We start from the raw sequence: 20,075 nt of genomic DNA, 5'->3' as shown, positions 1-20,075 counted from the left end.
AACATTAACCATTTCCTTTTGGTACAGTGACTCTGTGTATTCCTTCCACCTTCTCATCATGCTTTCTGCATCATTGAATAATTTGCCCAGAGATTCTTTCAATAACGAAAGTCGAAGCTTGAACTTTTTCTTCGGTTCCCCCAGCTTGAGAAATGCTGAGCGTGTTCTTCCTTTTTGGTTTTCTGATTCCAGATCTTTGCACATTTTGCACACTGCACAGCTTAGATATTACTAAATACCTTGTGGGAAAGAGCCAATGAGTCTGGGGGCTCAGGACCATATTCTTGGTGGACACCACGGTCCACTTGCAGAACATAGTCCACAAAGACAATGTCCTCCATCCTATTTTGTTGAGTAGAGTCTGGGATCTCAAAAACTCATGAGCAGCCATCTAAGCTGCAGTTATGTGTCTCTCCCTGTCTGGAGGAAAGAAAAGTGATGAAAATGGAAGATGTTTGGAAACTACTGGGCCATGAGACCATCAGTCTCCATGACCTACCACCAGAAGAACTCAACAGTGTATCACTACCACTACCTCTGCTCTGAAATGGACCACGTTCGAAGACCCTGCATAGAATGGGACAAAACGTGGAATAGAAGTCACAAAAAAGACCAGAATTATCCGTCAGATAAAGACTGGTGGAACCCCAAGACTATGGCCCCTGGTCACCCTGAATTCAGGTCTGGAATTGAACTCACCCCCCCATGGCTCAATTTTCAGCCATGTAATAGCTAAGTATATAAGGGGCAACAACTCTAGTGAAGTACATACACCATAGATAGAATGGTCAGCCGTTCACGATTGGAAGGGAAGCATTTACCCAAGGATAGAAATCACCACGGTGGGAAAAGGAGGAGAAACAGAAACGAACACAGGGAGGAAGTGGTAAGAGTTGTCACACGGTCACACGGAGGGGGATTGCAATCATGAAGTTGAAACCAAGCATGTGATTTGTTGAATGTAAAACTGATGATCTGTTCTATGAACCTTAAAAGTAAGTCATAATAAAAAGGGTTTCTGTTAAGTTCATGGGAAAATCCTGTTATCTTTTAATTTCCCTTTTCCAGAAACTTTCTGAAGCCCCCTCATGTCTAACACATACCAGGTACTCAGGAAAAAAGACGTTATCTGAAAAAGCTTCCATTTAAAAATTGTGCTGCTGTTCGTTGTGCCTCTGAGTTGATTCTGAATCATGGTGACTCCATATGTGGATTAGAACTTGTTCCATAGGGTTTTCAAGGCTGTGACCTTTCAGAAGCAGGTCACCCAGGTTGTCTTCCAAGGTGCCTCTGAGTGGGTTCAAACCACCCAACTTCCAGCTAGTGCTGGAGTGCGTGATCATTCATTCCACCTGGGGACCTCTTCAATAGCATTTAAAATTACAAAGTAATCCATTGCACTGATTCCAACAATTCATTAATCTTTAAAGAAGAAACAGTGCTTTCCTCTTTAGAATTTCAAAGAATTGGCAATAGTAGTTAAAGGAATATAATTTCCCAAGCATCGAGCCATCATTCTCAGAAGAGTGCTGAAAAGACAAAACTCTAGAATCTACTATTGAAATGAAAGGACATTCACATCCTGTAAGTTTAAAGGGAAGAAATCCTAGCGTGGAAACCCAAGGAGTGAGGTCTTTTACTCAAACTGCCCCATTTGGCAGATGAGCACAGTGAGGACCAATTTTCCCAATATCAGTAAGGACTAAACTCTCCCAAATCGGTGTCCTGGGGACATTTCTCTCCTCTAGGACAGTGATGAGTTTCCAACTCTCTGGGGTCAACCTCTGAGGACTAACTCTGACAAGCTGGTTGTATTGGGTGGACAGCTGTGGGCATCCCAGGGCATCCACTGGGAAGATTCTCAGGAGCCCTGGTGGAACCGTGGTTAAGGGCTTAGCTGCTAACCCCAAGGCCAGCAATTCTAAGGAAGAAAGAAGGTAACAGCCTTGGAAACCTATATGGGACAGCTCTGCTCAGTCACTGTAACTTTCAATCTATCTCATTTCATTTCTGTTGTGATTGGTAGTGGTAGGGAAAGGGCTGTCTAGCATTTGTGTGTCTGTTTAGCTGTTTGCTTCCAGGGTTCAATGAAGGAATGTAATTGGATGATTTTACTGAATGCCAACTGTAAAGCTAAGTAAATGCCACATTTAATACTTCTTTGGTTTAAGCAAATACACCAAATTTCTTCAAAATGCTGTGGTTCTTGTTAAGTGCCACTGAGTTGGTTCCGACTCACAGCAGCCCTTTATAGGGTTTCCAAGGAGCAGCTGGTGGGTTCAAACCACTGACCTTGTGGTTCAAAGCGACCTTGCAGTCCAGTGCATTATCCTGCAGCGCCACACCAGGACTCCTTTAAAATGTTGCTGTTGTTGTTGTTAAGTGCCGTCAAGTAGGTTCCGACTCAATAGCAACCCTGTATAGGGTTTCCAAGCAGTGGCTGGTGAGCTTGAACCACTGACCTTGCAGTTTAAACCGACCTTGCAGTCTAGCACATTAACCTACAGCGCCACAAAAGGACTCCCTTCTTTAAAAACAGGACTGAGGAATTCTAATTGTTTAACCCGAATGATTTACATCTGACATAAAAATATAGAACAAACGTAACAGGGATCTCAGCTGAAAGTCTCAGTAATATAAAATACATAGAATTCATATGAGGGGGCTTCGAAAAACTCATGGGACAATCCCATCATCTTTTCATTCCATTTTCCCATGAACTTTTGGGAGACCCTCCTATGTGCAGTACAAAACAATGTAAGCTACCAGCAGAGAGCTGGCACCATACACTAGATGCAAACTATAGATTATCTTTAAGTGCTGTCTAGTCAGTTCTGACTCATAATGACCCTATAAAGGATTTCCAAGGAGTGGCTGCTGAGTTTGAACCGCTAACCTTGCAGTTAGCAGTCTAGCATTTATCCTACAGAATCACATCAGGACTTCAAAGAACATCCAGAGCAATGTAAATATTCACACAGAAAATAAATGTATCAATACAAGCTTCCCAATAGAAGAGTAGCTTTCCAAACTCAAGAGGGAAATATCTTACATTTTTATATTAAATTTTAAAGTTTAATACCTGGTCTTGTGTCACTTTTAGGAAAAAGATCAAAGATTTAAAATCTGTATTTAACGTGACAAGTTCTCTCTCCTAACTAATGACTAAGAATGTCATATTGAAAAGTGACAAAAAATGTTTAAATTCCAGGGAGAAAGATAAGGCTTTCTGCTCCTGAAAAGATTCACAGCCTCGGCAACCCTATACAGGGTCACTCTGAGCCAGAACCAACTTGATGGTACACAACTACCACAATATAAAAACCAGTGAAGCATTCCAGAAATCTACATTTGAAGCTGCAAATAGAAATTACCATATCTACAAATCTTGTCAAAAATATTTTCTTGGTACAAAACTCCACCTACAGGGAACTTTGGCATCAAAGGCGGCAGCATCTGCTATCTCTTTGGAAGCAGAAATGTGAGGTATAAATGCATTCTGTTGGTAAATTTTAAATACCTTCATATTCACAGATGAAGAACTGAGAAAATCAAGACAAAATGTGGCCAAAAGGCTATTATTTATACAAATGTGAAGTCTGTTGAGAGGGCTCCAAACATTTCCATGTACAAGCTTGGCTCAGATTCTCTTCATACAGAATGTGAATATGAGAATATGCTGCAAGTAGCGTAGTGGTTACGAATCAGGCTGTGAACCTCAGGGTCAGCAGTTCGAAACTACCAGCTGTTCCGTGGAAGAAAGATGAAGCTTTCTGCTCCCGTAAATATTCACAGCCTCGGAAACCTTGTACAGGGTCCCTATGAATCGGAACTGACTCCACAGCACATTAACAACAACAACATATTTAAAGAAACCCCACAGCTTTTTGATATTTTACTAACGCAAAATGATCCTGTCCAATGTATCTATGTATTTGTCTGTATGTATAAGGAACTTTGGTAGCGTAGTGGTTACAAGTCGGGCTGCCAACATTAAGGTCAGCAGTTTGAAACTACCAGCAGTTCCGCGGGAGAAAGATGAGGCTTTCTGCTCCAATAAAGATTTATAACCTCGGAAACCCCGTGCAGGGTCACTATGAGTCGGAACCAACTCCACGGTACTTAACAACAACATATTATACTCCTAGTATGATACTGTAGAAAAGGCACTTGACAACTAATCACAAGGTCAGTGGTTCAAACCCACCAGCTGCTCCTTGGATACCTTAGACAGAGTCTCTATGAGTCACATTGGCTCAATGGCACTTAACATTTCTACCTACACCGCTCTATGTAAAACATATGGTGAATGTGTTTTAAATATGTTATCTATTGTTGTTGGCCGATGCTGGCTTAGCCCCTCATGGCAACCCCGTGTACAATGGGACCCCAGGGTGACCCATTTCATTACATTAGGTTACTGCCAGCACAAATACTGAGGCAAATTCACGTGTCCACACTCACACCCCTAGTTACTGGTTGTTGTTGTTAAGTGCCGTGGAATCGGTTCTGACTCATAGTGACACTGTACAGGGTTTCCAAGGCTGTAAATCTTTACAGGAGCAGAAAGCCTCATCTTTCTCCTGCAGAATAGCTGGTAGTTTCGAACTGCTGACCTTGCGGTTTGCAGCCTGATTCATAACCACTACGCTACCAGAGTGGGCATCTTTAAATGAATGTATGTTGTGGTTAAGTCCATCGAGTAGGTTCTGACTCACAGAGACCCTGTATAGGGTTTCTGAGGAGTGACTAGTGGGTTTGAACCGCCAACCTTGTGGTTAGCAGTCCTGTGCTTATCCCACAGGGTCACACCAGGACCCCAACAGATGACTGAAACAGTCCGTGTCTGAGTGCAAAGCAGGTAACTAGACAGCCTTGTCTCTCTGCTCAGTCACAACTGTCTGTCTCGTCCCATCATACCCTACACACCATAATCCTTCCAAAATAGGAGAGCCAAGTTCTTTATGGAGAAACCAAAATTAATCCCTGGTCAATGTATTCATGGGTGGAGTCCTGTTGTGGTGCTGTGGGATAAGCACTGGACTGCTAACCACCAGGTCGGCAGTTCAAACCCACCACTTGCTTCTCAGGGTCGCTATGAGCCCGATTTGAGTTGACAATATAGTATTCACAGGTTCCCTGGTAGCACTGCTGTTAAAGCACTTGACAGTTAACTAGAGGTTGGTGGTTTGAGTCTATTATTCACTTCTCAGGAGAAAGATGCTCCTTTCAGTAAAGATTCATCATTGTGGGTCATTGCGTACCGTCGAGTTGGTTCTGACTCTGAGCAACCCCTGCATAGTTTCCGAGGCTGTAAATCTTTACGGGAACAGAAAGTCTCATCTTTCTCCCACAGTGCGGCTGGTAGATTCCAACTGCTGACCTTGTGGTTAGCAGCCCGACTCATAACCAAGATGCTCCCAGAGCCCTGGAAACCCTACAGGGCAGTTTGGCTCTATCCTGTGAGGTCGGTTCCACAGCAGTAGGTTTGAATGTCTTTCTGTTGCGGTGACAGATTCACACTCGGGGTTCAGAGATGGAGTCTATTTATATCTGTGTGACCAAACAGTAGACGCTGTCTGCAAACTAAAGAATATCTCCAACAACGGAAACATCCAGACAGGAAACAAATGCATCAATACAAGCTTCCTAACAAAAAAGTGGGGAGTTCTGCTAGCCAATGGACTGCTAGCCACAAGGTTGGCAGTTCAAACCCACCAGTCGCTCCTTGAAAATCCTATACAGGGTCACTGTGAGTCAGAACTCACTCAATGGCATGTAACAACAACAGAAAAGTGAAGTCCTGGTGTGGTACTGCGGGCTAAGGACTGGACTGCTAATCCCAAGGTTGGTGGTTCAAACCCACCAGTAGATCCTTGGAAACCGTATACAGGTTTCTATGAGTGGGAACTGATTCGACAGCAGCTTCACAATAGAAAGCAGCTCCTGAAAATCGAAAATAGAAATCACCTCTTGTAAAGATCAGAGAACTCTGGCATGTTTTCATCTTAACCAGTCCTCCATCCTTCCCCACGCACCCTTACTTTTCGGAGATGCTGCTAAAGCTCTATCAAAACAAGGTTTTAGCTACATTGAAAGGAAACAAACATTTTCTGCAGACTCTACCAACAGTAATAAAGTAATGCAGGTGGGAATCCTAGAAACTGCTTGGCGTCTTAATAACCCCAAAGAAAATATTTATTTTAGCCAAACAACTGTAACGTTTGTCTCCTTTCAGAAACACCTGCTACCAAAATAAACAAATACATCGTACAAAGTGTTTTCACTGTTAAGATGGTACCAAATACGATGCTAAAGTTCTGAAAGAAGTTTTTTAAATGAGAGAAGAACACAGCAACATAAGCATAGTAAAAAGTTTATCAAAGAGGGGATTGTGATCATTGCAATGACACATGAGTATAAAACTGATGCTCTCCCAATGTAAACTATCACTCAATTCACAACAAAACCTTTTTTAAAATAAGTTTATCAAAGAGAAACTAAAGGCACAAATTAACATATCTACTGATTTAATGAAAGGTGCTCTGGTAGCGTAGTGGTTACGAATCGGGCTGTGAACCTTAAGGTCAGCAGTTCGAAACTACCAGCTGCTCCGCGGGAAAAAGAAGAGGCTTTCTACTCCCGTAAGGATTTACACCCTCGGAAACCCTGTACAGGGTCGCTATGAGTCGGAACCGACTCGAAGGCACTTAACAACAACAACAACAACTGATTTAATGAGTTCCAGTGTGGCACTGTAGGATAAGCACTGGAATGCCAACTGCAAGGTCAGCAGTTCAAACCCACCAGGTGCAGAAAACATATACATGGTCGCTCTGAGTCAGAACCGACTCGAAGGCACTTAACAACAACAACAGCATTTATGGTGAGGTGGCAGACAAGAAGTCTTGGTGTGGCGCTGTGGGTTAACACGCTGGACCACAAAGTTGGCTTGAACCCCAAGGTTGGTGGTTCACAGTCACCAGCCACTCCTTGGAAAGCCTCTACAGGGACGCTATGAATCGGAGCTGAAGTCCTCAACTAAATCTGTTTTCAATTGTTTTACATTGATTTAAAGTTGTAAGTTCTGATAGGGTGCATGAAGACAAATAACGAACGTTTTTCTAATTTTGCCACTCAAAACCAAAACCCACAACGATCCAGTCGATTCGGACCAACTCTATAGGGCAGAGGAGAACTGCCCCATAGTTTCCAAGGCTGCAAATCCTGACAGGAGCCGGCAGTCTCACCTTCTTCCATGAAGCAAGCAGCTGGTGGATTTGAACTGCCAACCTTTAGGTTAGCAGCGCAACACTTAACCGACTATGCCACACGGGCTCCTCTAATTTCACCACAGTGTCAACGATCACGTTCCCTGCTCTTGTAAAGGTCTTCCTACTACAGCTGTTCATTTAATAACTAGTAAGACACTACCGGTGTGAAAGCACCCATGAACTTATAAATCTCCCATCCTGCCTTTTTTCCCTTCCTGCAGCTTTATAATTCCAACAAACATCTGCGTAAAGGAAAGTTCAAATATCAACCCAATAACTCAGGAAAGGGCTCCGACTACACAGGTGAAGTCGGCTTTACACAAGTAAAGACGTCTTAGCTTCCCAAGTCTATTTCCTCTCGTGTTCTTCCTTTTACATGAAAGTCTTGTTTTGAAGCAAGTCAGTACAGGTCCATTGTACTTTTATGATCATAAAGGGAAGGAAAAATGATACAACACATTTACTCACCCCGACCCTGGTGCAGCCAAAGATACCTTGGTGTCTTTAAGTTTAAAGCAAAACCAACCCCAAAAATCTCAGAAAGATTTCAAGATTATACATCCTGCATGGAGCACTGCACAACTAGATGAAATCAACCAACGTGCTTCCGGTAACCATCCCAGGTCTGAATTCCAGAAGCCTGGGGCAAAACATTCTCCACAGAGGCAGAGAAAATTCATTTCCCCTCTCAGTTCAATCAGAACCCAAGCATACCAGGTTTTAGGGCACCATGCAAAACTAATCTGTTTAGCCATGTATTCACCTGATGACGTGGGAGACACAGTACCTGGAAGGCTACAAATCCAGTTCCAGCTAATAAAAACCGAAATAATGTACTCTTATCACGTCATGCATCAGAGCCCCATCCAGGAGTATATTTCAAAAACAAAATGATCACCATCCAAATCAAGAATCACTAGGTTAATAACTAAAGTCCAGCCCTCAGTGGCTAGCTCTGTCAGAGACAAAAACTCAGCCACAACACTACCCTGGGTCATTTCAGACAAGTGTCGGGTATGTTTGCGGACAGAATGCTAATTTAAAATGCATGTCACAGGAGTGGAATGCCAGCCAGGAATCAAACTGTGACCCCTGAGCCAAAGACAACTTACCACTCAGCTGGTAAGTGGGCAACTCAATTTACACACTCAAATTCCTGCATTTTAATCCTTTGCAGAAATATATGAGCAATATTAAATGAACTGGATTCAGCTCATTAGAGGTTCACAAACCAAACACAGAAAGCTTTGGAGGCAGTCCAAAGCACAGTCCTGACTAAATGGTGATGTCCACCCAATAAAACCCAATGTCATAATTACCTTTCCGTTTTTTCCCTGAAGAACATTAGTACCCATAACTACAACAATGCTCAGCCAATCACATGCATACCAGAAGGTAGACAGGGCCAGCAGCCAATCACTGGGGCCAGAACCTTGTTTGTGGACGAATGCATAGTTATCCACGACTTAGTAAACAAAGCAACCCACTGAAAATTCTTAACCAAAGAAGGCAGAGAAAAGCTCATAAAATAAATGTGTAAGCTCTAATAACCCTTACTCAAATTTTAAAGTTTTTCCCCCATTTTATAATTGTCTGGATTAGCTTGCACAGTTCACATGAACCTGGCGTCCATAAAACCTGCTTCCTTTAACATGTTACACATATTCTAAATGCATTCACAACCATTTTTAGCTTTTCAAATTTCAAAACAAAATACTCCAATTCTCAAAGCTGTTTTATAATAAAGTCATAGAGTGAAAGAGCCATATAGTCTATTTAGAACCTTTGAATATGAGGAACACAGTTTAAAATTTCATACTTACAGTCAGGACTTAAAAGTTTTTCACCAGATAAACCATTTTCCTTTCATTATCAGAAAAATCGTGTTTTAATTAGAATTGGGCATTTAATTTGGCTAGCAGTAAAATACCTCATCTAAAATCTTAATTAAAAATTTGCTGAAATAATTGGTGGGTGTTCATCAATTTGCCCTTTCAGAGAAACACAAGAGTTATTGGATTTCAATAGTATAAGAAAGGTCACAGGAATGAAATAAAACCAGAAAGTCAGAAAAGCGAGATTACCTTGTGCACGCGTATTTGTAAATATCCTCCAAGCTTACATATTTGGTAAAGAAAATCACAAAAAGATTTTCCCCCTTTATATAATAATTCTTCCCAAACTTTTTCCATGTATTTGACTTCCATGAAGCCAATGCCTCAAACTTCTTCAGAGAAAAGCTAGATCAAAGGAGCCAAAAGCTGCTTGGTTTTCAGTCCTCAGTGTCTTAGACTCCCGGTGGGTGGGAAACAAGGGGCGGCCAGCATCCACTTCTCTAAAACAGTCTAGCCACTTCTACCTTTCTGCAGTTCGCTCTCTTGCTGTGGCCAGAGGATAGTACAGATTGATTAGCCCCAAATGGAACCAACCAGAGACACACAGAGAGACAATTGTCACCTTACCATTCATTTACAAATCATCTCCCCTTTTCACTTACACCGCAGTATCCCCAACTAGAGATTTTCCATCATGAAATACTGAAGGAGAAATGTTCAAAGAGAAACTAAGCTCACAATTCATTATATAACCAGCTGCCGTGTAGCCAATCGATAATGAACAAAGAGTGTGAACTCCTGGCAGTAGTGAGGGTGGTTTAAGGAACCACCAACTAGGACTCAAAAACCACGCTACTTCTGTCTTTCCCCACAACCAACCTAAAAGAAAGATCTCAAAAAGTAGAGCCACGAGAAAGAGGAAGAATACTATTCAATTTCTGAAAGAACAGGCTCAAAAGTAATTTACTAATGAAGTTTAGCACCTGACAATACATCATGCAAAATATGAGGAACTCTTTTCCACATTCCCTTTACAGAGAATAAAGGTTCTATCGAGGAGGACTCGTTAAACCCTGGAATGGGTTCCTGATGGCATTAAGGGATAACCTATTCTGGAGACAATAAGAGCTGGGTGCCTGATGCAACCCAATGGGGTTTAAGACACAGTATGGGCTTTTGTAAATCAGTCTTGAATCTAATTTAGTCATTACCAAATTTCATGCTTCCTCAGACCAACATAACAAAGACACACTCTCAAGTCTCTAAGACCCTGGAGGTTACCACCACCAGGACATACACGACCATTTATACTAACTCCCAACTATTTGATGCTAGAGAAAAAGCAGGAGATGACTGGATCCTATTTTTGCTCTTGTTTGTAAAGAGTACAAAGAGTCTTTTTGGTTTGTCTTAAGTAAAAACACAAGATCCATCAAAACTCAAGAAAACATGAAATGCTCTGATATGAAATACAGAGAACTTTCTCTAAAGGTAGAGAAGCAATACACTGAGGAACAAAAGCAAAACAGCTTTGAATTTGTTAGAAGTTGCTGCCACATTTCATGGGCAAAACCTTTGAACGACTAGAACTCTCACTCGAAGACAGTCAATTCACACTCAGCTCTGACACAGTGTGACATCATCAAGGTTAGACAGCCAAGTTCACGTCCTAGTGCGGGTTTCTATCATTGACTGCAGAGACATGGTACAGTCCATCTGTAAAACACAGCTAGCAACAGCGGCCTTCTACCAAACAACTATGCTGTCCACTTGAGTCTAAGAAGCATGTCTTCCTCTCTTTTAAAGATGGGCGGGGGTGGGGTGGGGTGGGGATTGTACTCGTGACAATTTTAAGAAACAATGATGAAAATTTAGGAAAACAGATCGATGAAACCACCCCCTCATTCTACCAGTAACAACCTCAGGTAGAAAGTAAAAGATGAAGACAAAATTAACACCCAAGAAAAAAGGCTGGTAGAAGCGTCCACAAACCTGCTGCTGCGGGTACTGCATTCCGGCCATGGCCCCAGGGGTGCGACCTTGGATGCCAATGGGGTAACGCTGGGGGCCTGGTGGGCCGTAGGACCCGCCGGGATAGGGGCTGCTTTGCTGGGACTGAGAGTGGGGGTTACTGCCCATGCCGTACAGCTGCGGCCTCTTCATCACCATCGGATCCATTGGACTGCCCTGGAAAAACACAAGAAGGTGGTTTGTGATGTCATTATTGACTTCAAAGGCAGACACTTCCATTACACATATATGCATTAAAAGCACAACTAGTCTTGATTCTCGAAATCTTAAAACACCTGACAAATTAAAACGCAGAAGAACATGAAGTAAAACTCCTGGTCGTTTGTTTTCAGAAAGGTTTTAGTCACAAAAAGAGATCCGAAGAAGAGAGAAAATGTGCACATCCACAAAATTCTTATTACCACCACCCAGCTTTGAGGCGATTCCGACTCACAGCGACCCTATGGGACCAAGAAGAAGTGCTCCAAGATTGTGTATCTTTACGGGAGCAGACTGCCACATCTTCCTCCCATCAAGTGGTGGGTGGGTTTGAACCACCAACCTTGAAGATACTAATCCAACACTTACTACCAGGACTCCCTTTGAACTCGCATACACACAGAAAATGAGCTATCAGGACTAAGGGCAAACAAACCACATGGAGCACTTAGCCACACTTTCTGACTTCAAAGTATTCTTAGAACAACAACTGTTTAATTTGAGACCTGAGTCTGCAGGTCAAGTACTCATTAGAAAGTGGAAGGATAGATTCTGGATGAGACAGAGTGTCTAGGGTGAAATTTCCCCAGCTCATCAGTGCGTAGAGTAAGCACCCAGGTTAGGAGCCACGGGCCTTTCACCAAACACAAAACCAGACTCTGAATGTTGTTTTTGGTGTGATGAATCAGCCCCTGTGCCTCAGGGCCAATGCCACACCGAGAGCAGCAATGGAGCCTGCCTGGACCTTCCTGGTCAGGCCTCCCAGAGCAGCCTGCATTCAACACATTCATCATTTCTTCCCTCGAAGGTCCATCCTGGTCCCACCTGCGTGCCAGGCTCCGTATCAACAAGCAGGTAAGCACATGGGACACTGAGCAAGACCGAGCTTCACCAGGGCCAAGGGGAACACGCAGGTTCTGGGGATGGACAGGAGGTTGAGAATCTCAAGGCAGAAGAAAAGACACATAGCAGCAAAGGCTTGTGGGAGAGGAACTGTCCAGTGTCACTGAAGCAGACAGAAGCCGAAGAATAGCTGAGTCTCAGGTGTCGTTTTAAAGCTGACAATCTGGTCTTGTGGTCGAGCCACCGTGGGGAGAGGAGCTTTTTACAGGGAGAACTGTCATCAGAGACACCCTTCAGATAGCCAAGCTCTCAGGCAGCAGGCCCAAAGCCTGACTGGCCACAGTGGTGAGAAAGGAAGCCCAGGCTCAAGTCCCTTTTTGGTGGAGATGCAGTATGGAGTTCAACTGGATGATGAAGGCATGACTCGGGGGTCTGGACACAGTACAGGGAGAGGCAGCCCTCAGGCCAGGGGGGAAGGCCAGTGTCCCTATATAAAGCCTGTTTGACAGTGGACAGAAGGAAAGGACCCCTACCCCTGCATCTCAGGGAGAAAGTCGGACCTCCAAGGGTCTTCTACATAGAGAGGAACTGCATGCTGTCGTAGTTGCCCTTGAATCCCAGGACTGAAGTCACACAGTGGACCTGACACATAGTAAGTGCTCAGTGTACACAGGATGGATCCGTCAATAGACGGAGGGCAAAACCCAGAGCTCACCCAAGAGGAATGGATGAAATGAGTCAAGTCAGAATCCTAGAGACCACCACCATTTCAGGGAGAGGAAAAACGGAGGCAAAGGACGCTCGGAACATGTACTTAGAAGTTCTAGAAACAGTGGTCCACTAGAGGAAAAGGGAGTCAAGCGCAGCTACAAGGCTGGTGCCGGGTGAGGGCTGTGCTGCACTGAAGTGTGTCCCATGAAAAGATGTGTCGTGAACCCGAACTCCTTTACCCGTGGCCATGATCTCATCTGGGAATGGGTTCATTCTTACACTAAGAGGTTCTACAAGTGTAGGGTGTGTGTAAAACAGATCACCTTTGAAATACAAGAAATAGATGAGAACACAGGGTCAAGCAGAGACAGGGAAGATGCCACATCACATGAACTCAGGAAAAAAGGAACAAGGACTTTCTCCCAAGTCTTCCTCTAAAGCCGGTGCTCTGGATTCACACTATTCCAACCTCCTGACCTGTGAGGGAACACATTCCTGTCCATTAACGCCCCCTGAGTGGTGCACTAGTTACACTAACACTGAGGGAAGGGGCAGCCGTTTTTGCTGTCCTCAGCAAGGAAGGAGTGATGAAGTGAGGAAGGCGAGGGAGCCAGGACTCACGCCCAATGAGTGAGGAAGTTGAGCGCTCCCTTCCACATCACTCCCACCCCAGGTACACCTGGTCTGTCCCCCGCCTTCTTTATTAGGGCCACTCACATTTCCTGAGCACCTACCAAGTGCACTGGCCAGACACCGGCTGTCCAGCAGAACTGAACAGGGCACCAGAAGAGAATGGCTAAGTACCAGAAGCAATGCAGGAGACACTCTAAGGAGCAGACAGACAAGGTACCTAGGAGGGACTGTGGCATAGGAAATGTCTGGGCTAAGTCTGGAAGCAATCATAAGGAACTGCCCAGAACTGATGTCCCACAAAAGGATGTACACAGCACCAAGAAACAGTTCACACCTCACTGAGGACAGTCATGCTCAAAACCCACAGCCTTCATGGGATTTTAGGGACTCGGTTACTACCTCAGTGAACCAAGGCAAAGTCTGGACTTACAGCTACAGCAATGAAGTTCTGTTCGAATAATACACTGATGTTACACAAACGTGTGCTGTGTTCTAATTCAACACAGAAACAGCTGACAGGTTGTAACAGATCAAAACCCAACAATTAAATATTTTCTCCAGAATTACTTAAATTAGGATTTATGCCTGAGAAAAGCAAAATGTAATTAGTGCCCAGGCTTTCTTAAAAGATAAAATCAAGCTTTTCCATGGAAGTGCAGAAATGAAGGCTGAAATGGTGCTTTCAGAGTCCAGAAAGTGAATGCATGGTCCAGGGAGGCAGAGGCCAAGGTCGTCAGGTTAGAGGCTAAATTTCCACCGAGGCTCTAAGGCAACCCTCTCTTCACATGCACTCTGGATTAGCCCTGGGCCCAGGAAAGGTTTACATGATGTTATTGTTGTTGTTAGGTGCTACTGAGTCGGTACCGACTCATAGTGAACTCTATGCACAGCAGAACGAAACACTGCCTGATCCTGGACCAACCTCACTATTGTTGCCACTTTTGACCCCACTGATGCTGTCACTTTGCCAATCCATCTCATTGAGGGTCTTCCTCTTTTTCTCTGACCCTCCACCTTACCAAACATGATATCCTTCTCCAGTCACTGGTCCCTCCTGATAATATGTCTGAAGTATAAGAGATGAAGTTTGGCCATCCTGGCCTCCAAGGAGCATTCTGGCTGCACTTCTTCCAACACAGATCTGTTGGTTCTTTTGGCAGCCCATGGGGCTTTCATTATTCTCCTCCAACACTGTAACTCAAATGCATCCATTCTTCTATGATCCTCCTTATTCACTGTCCAGCTTTCACATGCATATGAGGTGATTGAAAATACCATGGCTTGGGTCAGGTGCACCTTAGTCCTCAAGCTGACATCTTTGCTCTTCAACACTTTAAAAAGGTCTTGTGCAGCAGGTTTGCCTAATGCAATACATCTTGACTGTTGCTTCCATTAGTGTTGATAGTTGATTCAGGAAGAATGAAGTCCTTGACAACTTCAATCTTTTCTCCCTTGATAAGAAACTGCACTACCCAAACTGGCTTAATTAAGGCATAAATTTTAAGTGGGTAAATGATTGGTATGCTATATTTTCATGCTACAGATAACAGTGCAACAAACTCATCTGATCGGGTGCTAAAATTGTTTTCTAATTTCCGTCTCACCACTGCCATAAACTCTCACAGTCCTACTTAAAATTCACTTCATTTGCACTTGTGTCAAAAACGCTAGCTCAACCCTGAGACTTTAAGGAGTCGAAAAGCATGAAATGCACTGATTATGTGTACCTCTCAAAATGCACCAACTACCTCTCAATGAGACTTCAGACATGAAAGCAGATGCTCACAGTTATAAGGAGAGAAGGCTAAAACGAAATGTAGCTCTAGCCTTCTCTCCTTATAGCCACTACCCATATGGTTTTCACTGGCCTATTTTCTGGTCAATTTTAGCCTGGAAGCTCTATTGAAAACTGCCCACATTTTACATTGGGCAAATTTGCTGGCAAAAGACTTCAATAAACAGTTAAAAAGTAAAGATGTCACTTTGAAGACTAAGGTGGAGCACCTGACCCAAGCCATGGTATCTAAAATCACTTCATATTTATTTACAAGCTGGACAACGAATAAGGAAGACCAGAGAAGAAATTAATGCATTTGGATTGGGTGTTGGCAAAGAATACTGAATATACCATGGACTGCTAGAAAAGCAAACAAATCTGTCCTGGTGTGACGCTGAGGGTTAATGCACTGGACTGCGCTCCTCGGGAAGCATATACATGGTCTCTAAGGGTCTCAACCGACTCAACGACACTTAACAACAACAACAACAACACAGCACGACTGCTACTCGGAAGGAGGATGGTGAGACTACGTTTCACGGATTGTGGTGGGCCATTCTGACTCATAATGACTCTGCATGGATTTCTGAGAGCCGTTGACGGGTTCTGAACTGCTTTATCCCACAGTGCCACACCAGGACTCCTTCCTTAGATACTTCCTCCTCATCACTCTTTCAGAATATGCCTATACATGTACTTGTGGTAAAAATATCTATGCAATTGTACTGGCTCTTAAATATCAAGCTGAGAAAATGGTTTTATTTTTGCTGTTAAGTGCTGTCGCGTTGGTTCTGATTCACAGTGATCTTGTATAGGGTTTCCAAGGAGCGGTTGGTGGGTTTGAACCACCGATCCTTGTGGTCAGCAGTCCAGTGTTTATCCTACAGTGCTTCAGAGTTATTTATTCATAGACCATTCCACAACTTTTTCAGCCTACCTCTTTAACTGTAAATTGGAGAAAGGGTTTTAAAAACCTACAGAAAAACCATCACACTACTTGATCTATAAGCATCTCTCTCCATCTGGATTAAACAAGAGTTCACAGAAAAAAAAGAATTCATTCTGTTTTGAAGTGTTATTTGGGAACATATTCCATCTTACCTGTAATTAAACTTTTGCAATAATAAACACTTCATGCCTATAAATTTGGCAAAAAATAACTAGACCCGATGTTAAGTAACTAAGCCCTGGTGGTACCGTGCACTAAGTGTCAGGCTGCTAACCAAAAGGTCAGTGGTTCAAACCCACCAGCCTCTCCGAGGAAAAATGATGCGGCAGTCCACTTCCGTTTAGATTTGCAGCCTTGGGAACCCTATGGAGCAGTTCCACTTTGTCCTCGAGTCGGAATGGAATGAACTCGCTGACAGTGGATGTGGTTTGCTTTGGTTTCATTGTGCATACATGAGCATCTGACAAAGTTGACCAATGAGTAGTAGTGTGATCGCTACAGGAGAATAGGACAAACAATATATTGTTGTTGTCAAGGCAGTTCCTACTCACAGCAACCCTGTGTAGGGTTTCCAAGGAGCGGCTGGTGGGTTTGAACCACTGACCTTGGGGTTAGCAGTTCAGTGCTTATGCTACAGCATCACACCAGGATTAAAAAGTATAAAATACTTGTTCCAAAACGAATTCTCTCACGAGAAGAGGGAGTAATTTATTCAAAGTTGTCTGCAACTCTGTGATTTACAATGGAGTCCTGGTATGGCACTGCGGGTTAATGCGCCAGACTGCAAAGCTGTCTGAACTGCAAGGTCGGCGGTTCAAGCTCACCAGCTGCTCTTCAGAAATCCTATACAAGATCGCTATGGGTTGGAATCAACTTGCTGGCACTTAACAACAACTCCTGGTGTGGTGCTGTGGGATACACACGGGACTGCAAGGTTGGTTTGAACCACTAAGTTGATGGCTCAAATTCACCAGCCACTCCTTGGAAACCCTATACAGGGTCAGGCTGCTATGAGTCAGAACCGACTAGGTGGCACTTAGCAACAACTCTGTATAAAAAAGCTGAAAAAAGACATAGTAAAGAGAGACAGATTTGGGACTCAAGAGGCTCAAGACTTTCTTCCAGTATTTCCACCACTGTAGACCTGGAGTTAGTTATTTATTCCTCCACTTTAGTTTTCTCACTGACTAAACAGGAGAAATAATACCCACCTCACAGTTATTGTGAAACTAAATTAGAACTATGGACTCCTGGTGTGACGTTGTAGGATCCGAACTGGACTTTCAACTACAGGTCAGCTGTTCAAACCCACCAGCAACTCCTGAGAAGCCCCAGAGAGAATAAACAACAACAAATGAGAACTAGCGAGGAACTCAGAAGATACTACCGTTCTGAGGACACACAGTAGACACTATTGTTCTAAGACGAAAAATGGATAAATTATAATTACTCACCAAGTATGGGAATAGTTAACCCACCATACCATATTGTCACAAGCTCAATAATGCAACATGTGCAAACAGTGCTGCCTACAAATTTCAGCTATGTGAAAACTACACGGCATTGATCAGAGCGGCCACGTGGAACTATAGATAGCTGTTGCTGTGTTGGGAAGCAATCTGTGTTTATTTTCCTGTGCTCACTTCTAAGTAGAACTCTAAAATGCCTTTTGCCCCTGGGTTGACTACAAACATTACTAGGGCTTATGCAACAGGGAGGCATGGCTGGGATGCAGCTGTGAAAGTAACTCCCTGATCACAACGCACTTAGGGGCTCAGAGTGGCAGAGACGAGACTAGAATCCACATCCCAGTTCCTTCTATGGTGGTATCATGAGTCTATAGTCTCAGTGTGAGCATCAGCTTATGAGTCGAAACCAACTTGACGGCTCACAGCATGTCTAAAGTAAGGACCCCTGGAAGTGCTACTAATCTGAATATTGGCAGTTCGAATCCACCAGGGGACTCCATGACAGAAAGATCTGACAATGTGTTTCTAGATATAAACTTAGGGCCAAGAAAACACTATAGGACCATTTTGTTCCATAACATAGGATTGTTATGTATCGGAATCAATTCAACAGCACCCAACAATATGTATCAAGTAACTTCCAGGAACTATCAATAAAAATTAACAGTCCACAACAGTTGTTCTTAACTCTTAGGGAAATGCTTAAAAAACAATCCTAATATATATCCCAAATATATCTTAACAGTATCAATGGTTCATGGAATGCCCTCTGGAGATCCATCCACATCCAAAGGCCCTGACCTGCATTATCAAATAATAACCAACGTCTGCCAAGCATTCACAAAGCTCCTGAACACTCTCAGTTGACCACAATTCTTAAAATACTCAGATCACCGATTCAGGATCAATGAAACACAGAATCATAGAACTGAAAAGACCTTAGCAGATCCACATCTGATATAGGTGCAAATTCCCTAAAAGTGGCTCCAACCATGAACATTATAAAATTTCTCCTCTGTATCAAAAATCTGTTTCTCGTTATTTACACCCATTGGTTTTACTCCTGTCCGTTTACTGAATAGTTGAAGATCGTTGTATTTAATTCTCTTTTCTGAACAAAACACACCCATTCTTAATCTCAACACAAAAGTTATTGTGATAAAGCATTTCTTTTTGACCAGAACCTTTATTAGTACTGGCGTGGCGCTGTGGGTTAATGCGCTGGACTGCAAAATCAGTTTGAACTTCAAGATTGGCGGTTCAAGTTCACCAACTGCTCCTCAGATACTCTACTCAGGGTCACTATGGGTCGGAACAGACTCGACAGCACTTAACAATTACGTTAGTACGAATGCAGCCTCAGATCTATTTGCTCTTTGATTCCTCCCCACATGAAACCACCAAAACTAATCCTACTGCGATCAAGTCAACTTTGCCTTACAGCAACCCTACAGGAGAGAGGAGAACTACCCTTTATGGGAGCGGTCGTTGGGTTTGAACCATCAACCTTGTGGTTTGCAATCCAACACTTAACCCACTATACCACCAGAGCTCCTTTAATTAGCTGTGATTAAACCGTACCGCCATCCTTCCATTACCATTCTCCAGCTGACCCTGGGGTACAAATGGATCTCTGCTTATGTTTGTTTAGCTTATTTCCGGCCACCATTCTAGTCTAATGAGATTTTTTTTTTTTTTTTTGGACCCCGATTCTGACATCTATTAACTGCAACTCCTAACTTTAGGTGAACCACCAATTAAATCAGCATGGCATTTCACTCACGCTTTCATTACTATCACTGATAAAAATGTGGACGAGGTTAAGGTAGAGGAGTCGGCCTTAGGCTAACCAGAAGAGGTGTGCATAAGACAGGTACACAAATCTAGACATCAGCATTCTCGAGGAAGATCCCCAGCAGGAACCCTAAGAAGATCCTTATAGCTGATCCATAGTGGTCCCCTTCCCATTCTCAACAGTGTCACTGCTAAGGGGCAGGACACCCTCTTGCTTGCTTCAAATTCCTCCATCTTTTCTAATGTATAAGGAGTCCTGGTGGCTGCTAACCATAAGCACGGTAGTTCAAACCCACCAGCCGCTCCTTGTGAAGGAGGCTGCCTGCTTCCATGAAGATGTATAATCTCAGAAGCCCTGTACAGAGGATCTATGACTGGGAATTCCCTCAATGACAGTGGGGTTTTATTTTTGCTTTTCTTAAGCCACTCCTCCTATACAGCCGGGGTGGGGAACCTTTTGTCTGCCAAAATTTATATAACATCATTTGTTGACCATACAAAATTATCAATTTAAAGATTAGCCTGTATATTTGGTCAAGGAGTCCTGGTATGATGAATGCA

General features: G+C 43.3%; 1 protein-coding gene across 2 annotated transcripts in view; it reads right to left on the bottom strand.

Annotated features, from left to right (window-relative positions):
- ARID1B (AT rich interactive domain 1B (SWI1-like)) overlaps nt 1–20,075 on the bottom strand; it is a 533,326-nt gene that overhangs the window by 452,904 nt on the left and 60,347 nt on the right. Inside the window, exons 2-3 of one of the 2 annotated variants that reach the window (XM_006868451.1) lie at nt 11,092–11,296; nt 1,268–1,290 (exon numbers count right to left, since the gene is read on the bottom strand). In XM_006868451.1, the coding sequence (XP_006868513.1) occupies nt 1,268–1,290; nt 11,092–11,296 (228 nt within the window). The remainder of the gene's footprint in view (nt 1–1,267; nt 1,291–11,091; nt 11,297–20,075) is intronic. The other variant, XM_006868450.1, reaches the window with a different exon arrangement.

This window comes from Chrysochloris asiatica, unplaced genomic scaffold (genome assembly GCF_000296735.1).
Source record: "Chrysochloris asiatica unplaced genomic scaffold, ChrAsi1.0 scaffold00117, whole genome shotgun sequence".
NCBI lineage: Eukaryota > Metazoa > Chordata > Mammalia > Afrosoricida > Chrysochloridae > Chrysochloris > Chrysochloris asiatica.
Note: the sequence above shows the minus strand (reverse complement) of the source record. Positions and strands in the feature narration are given on the sequence as shown.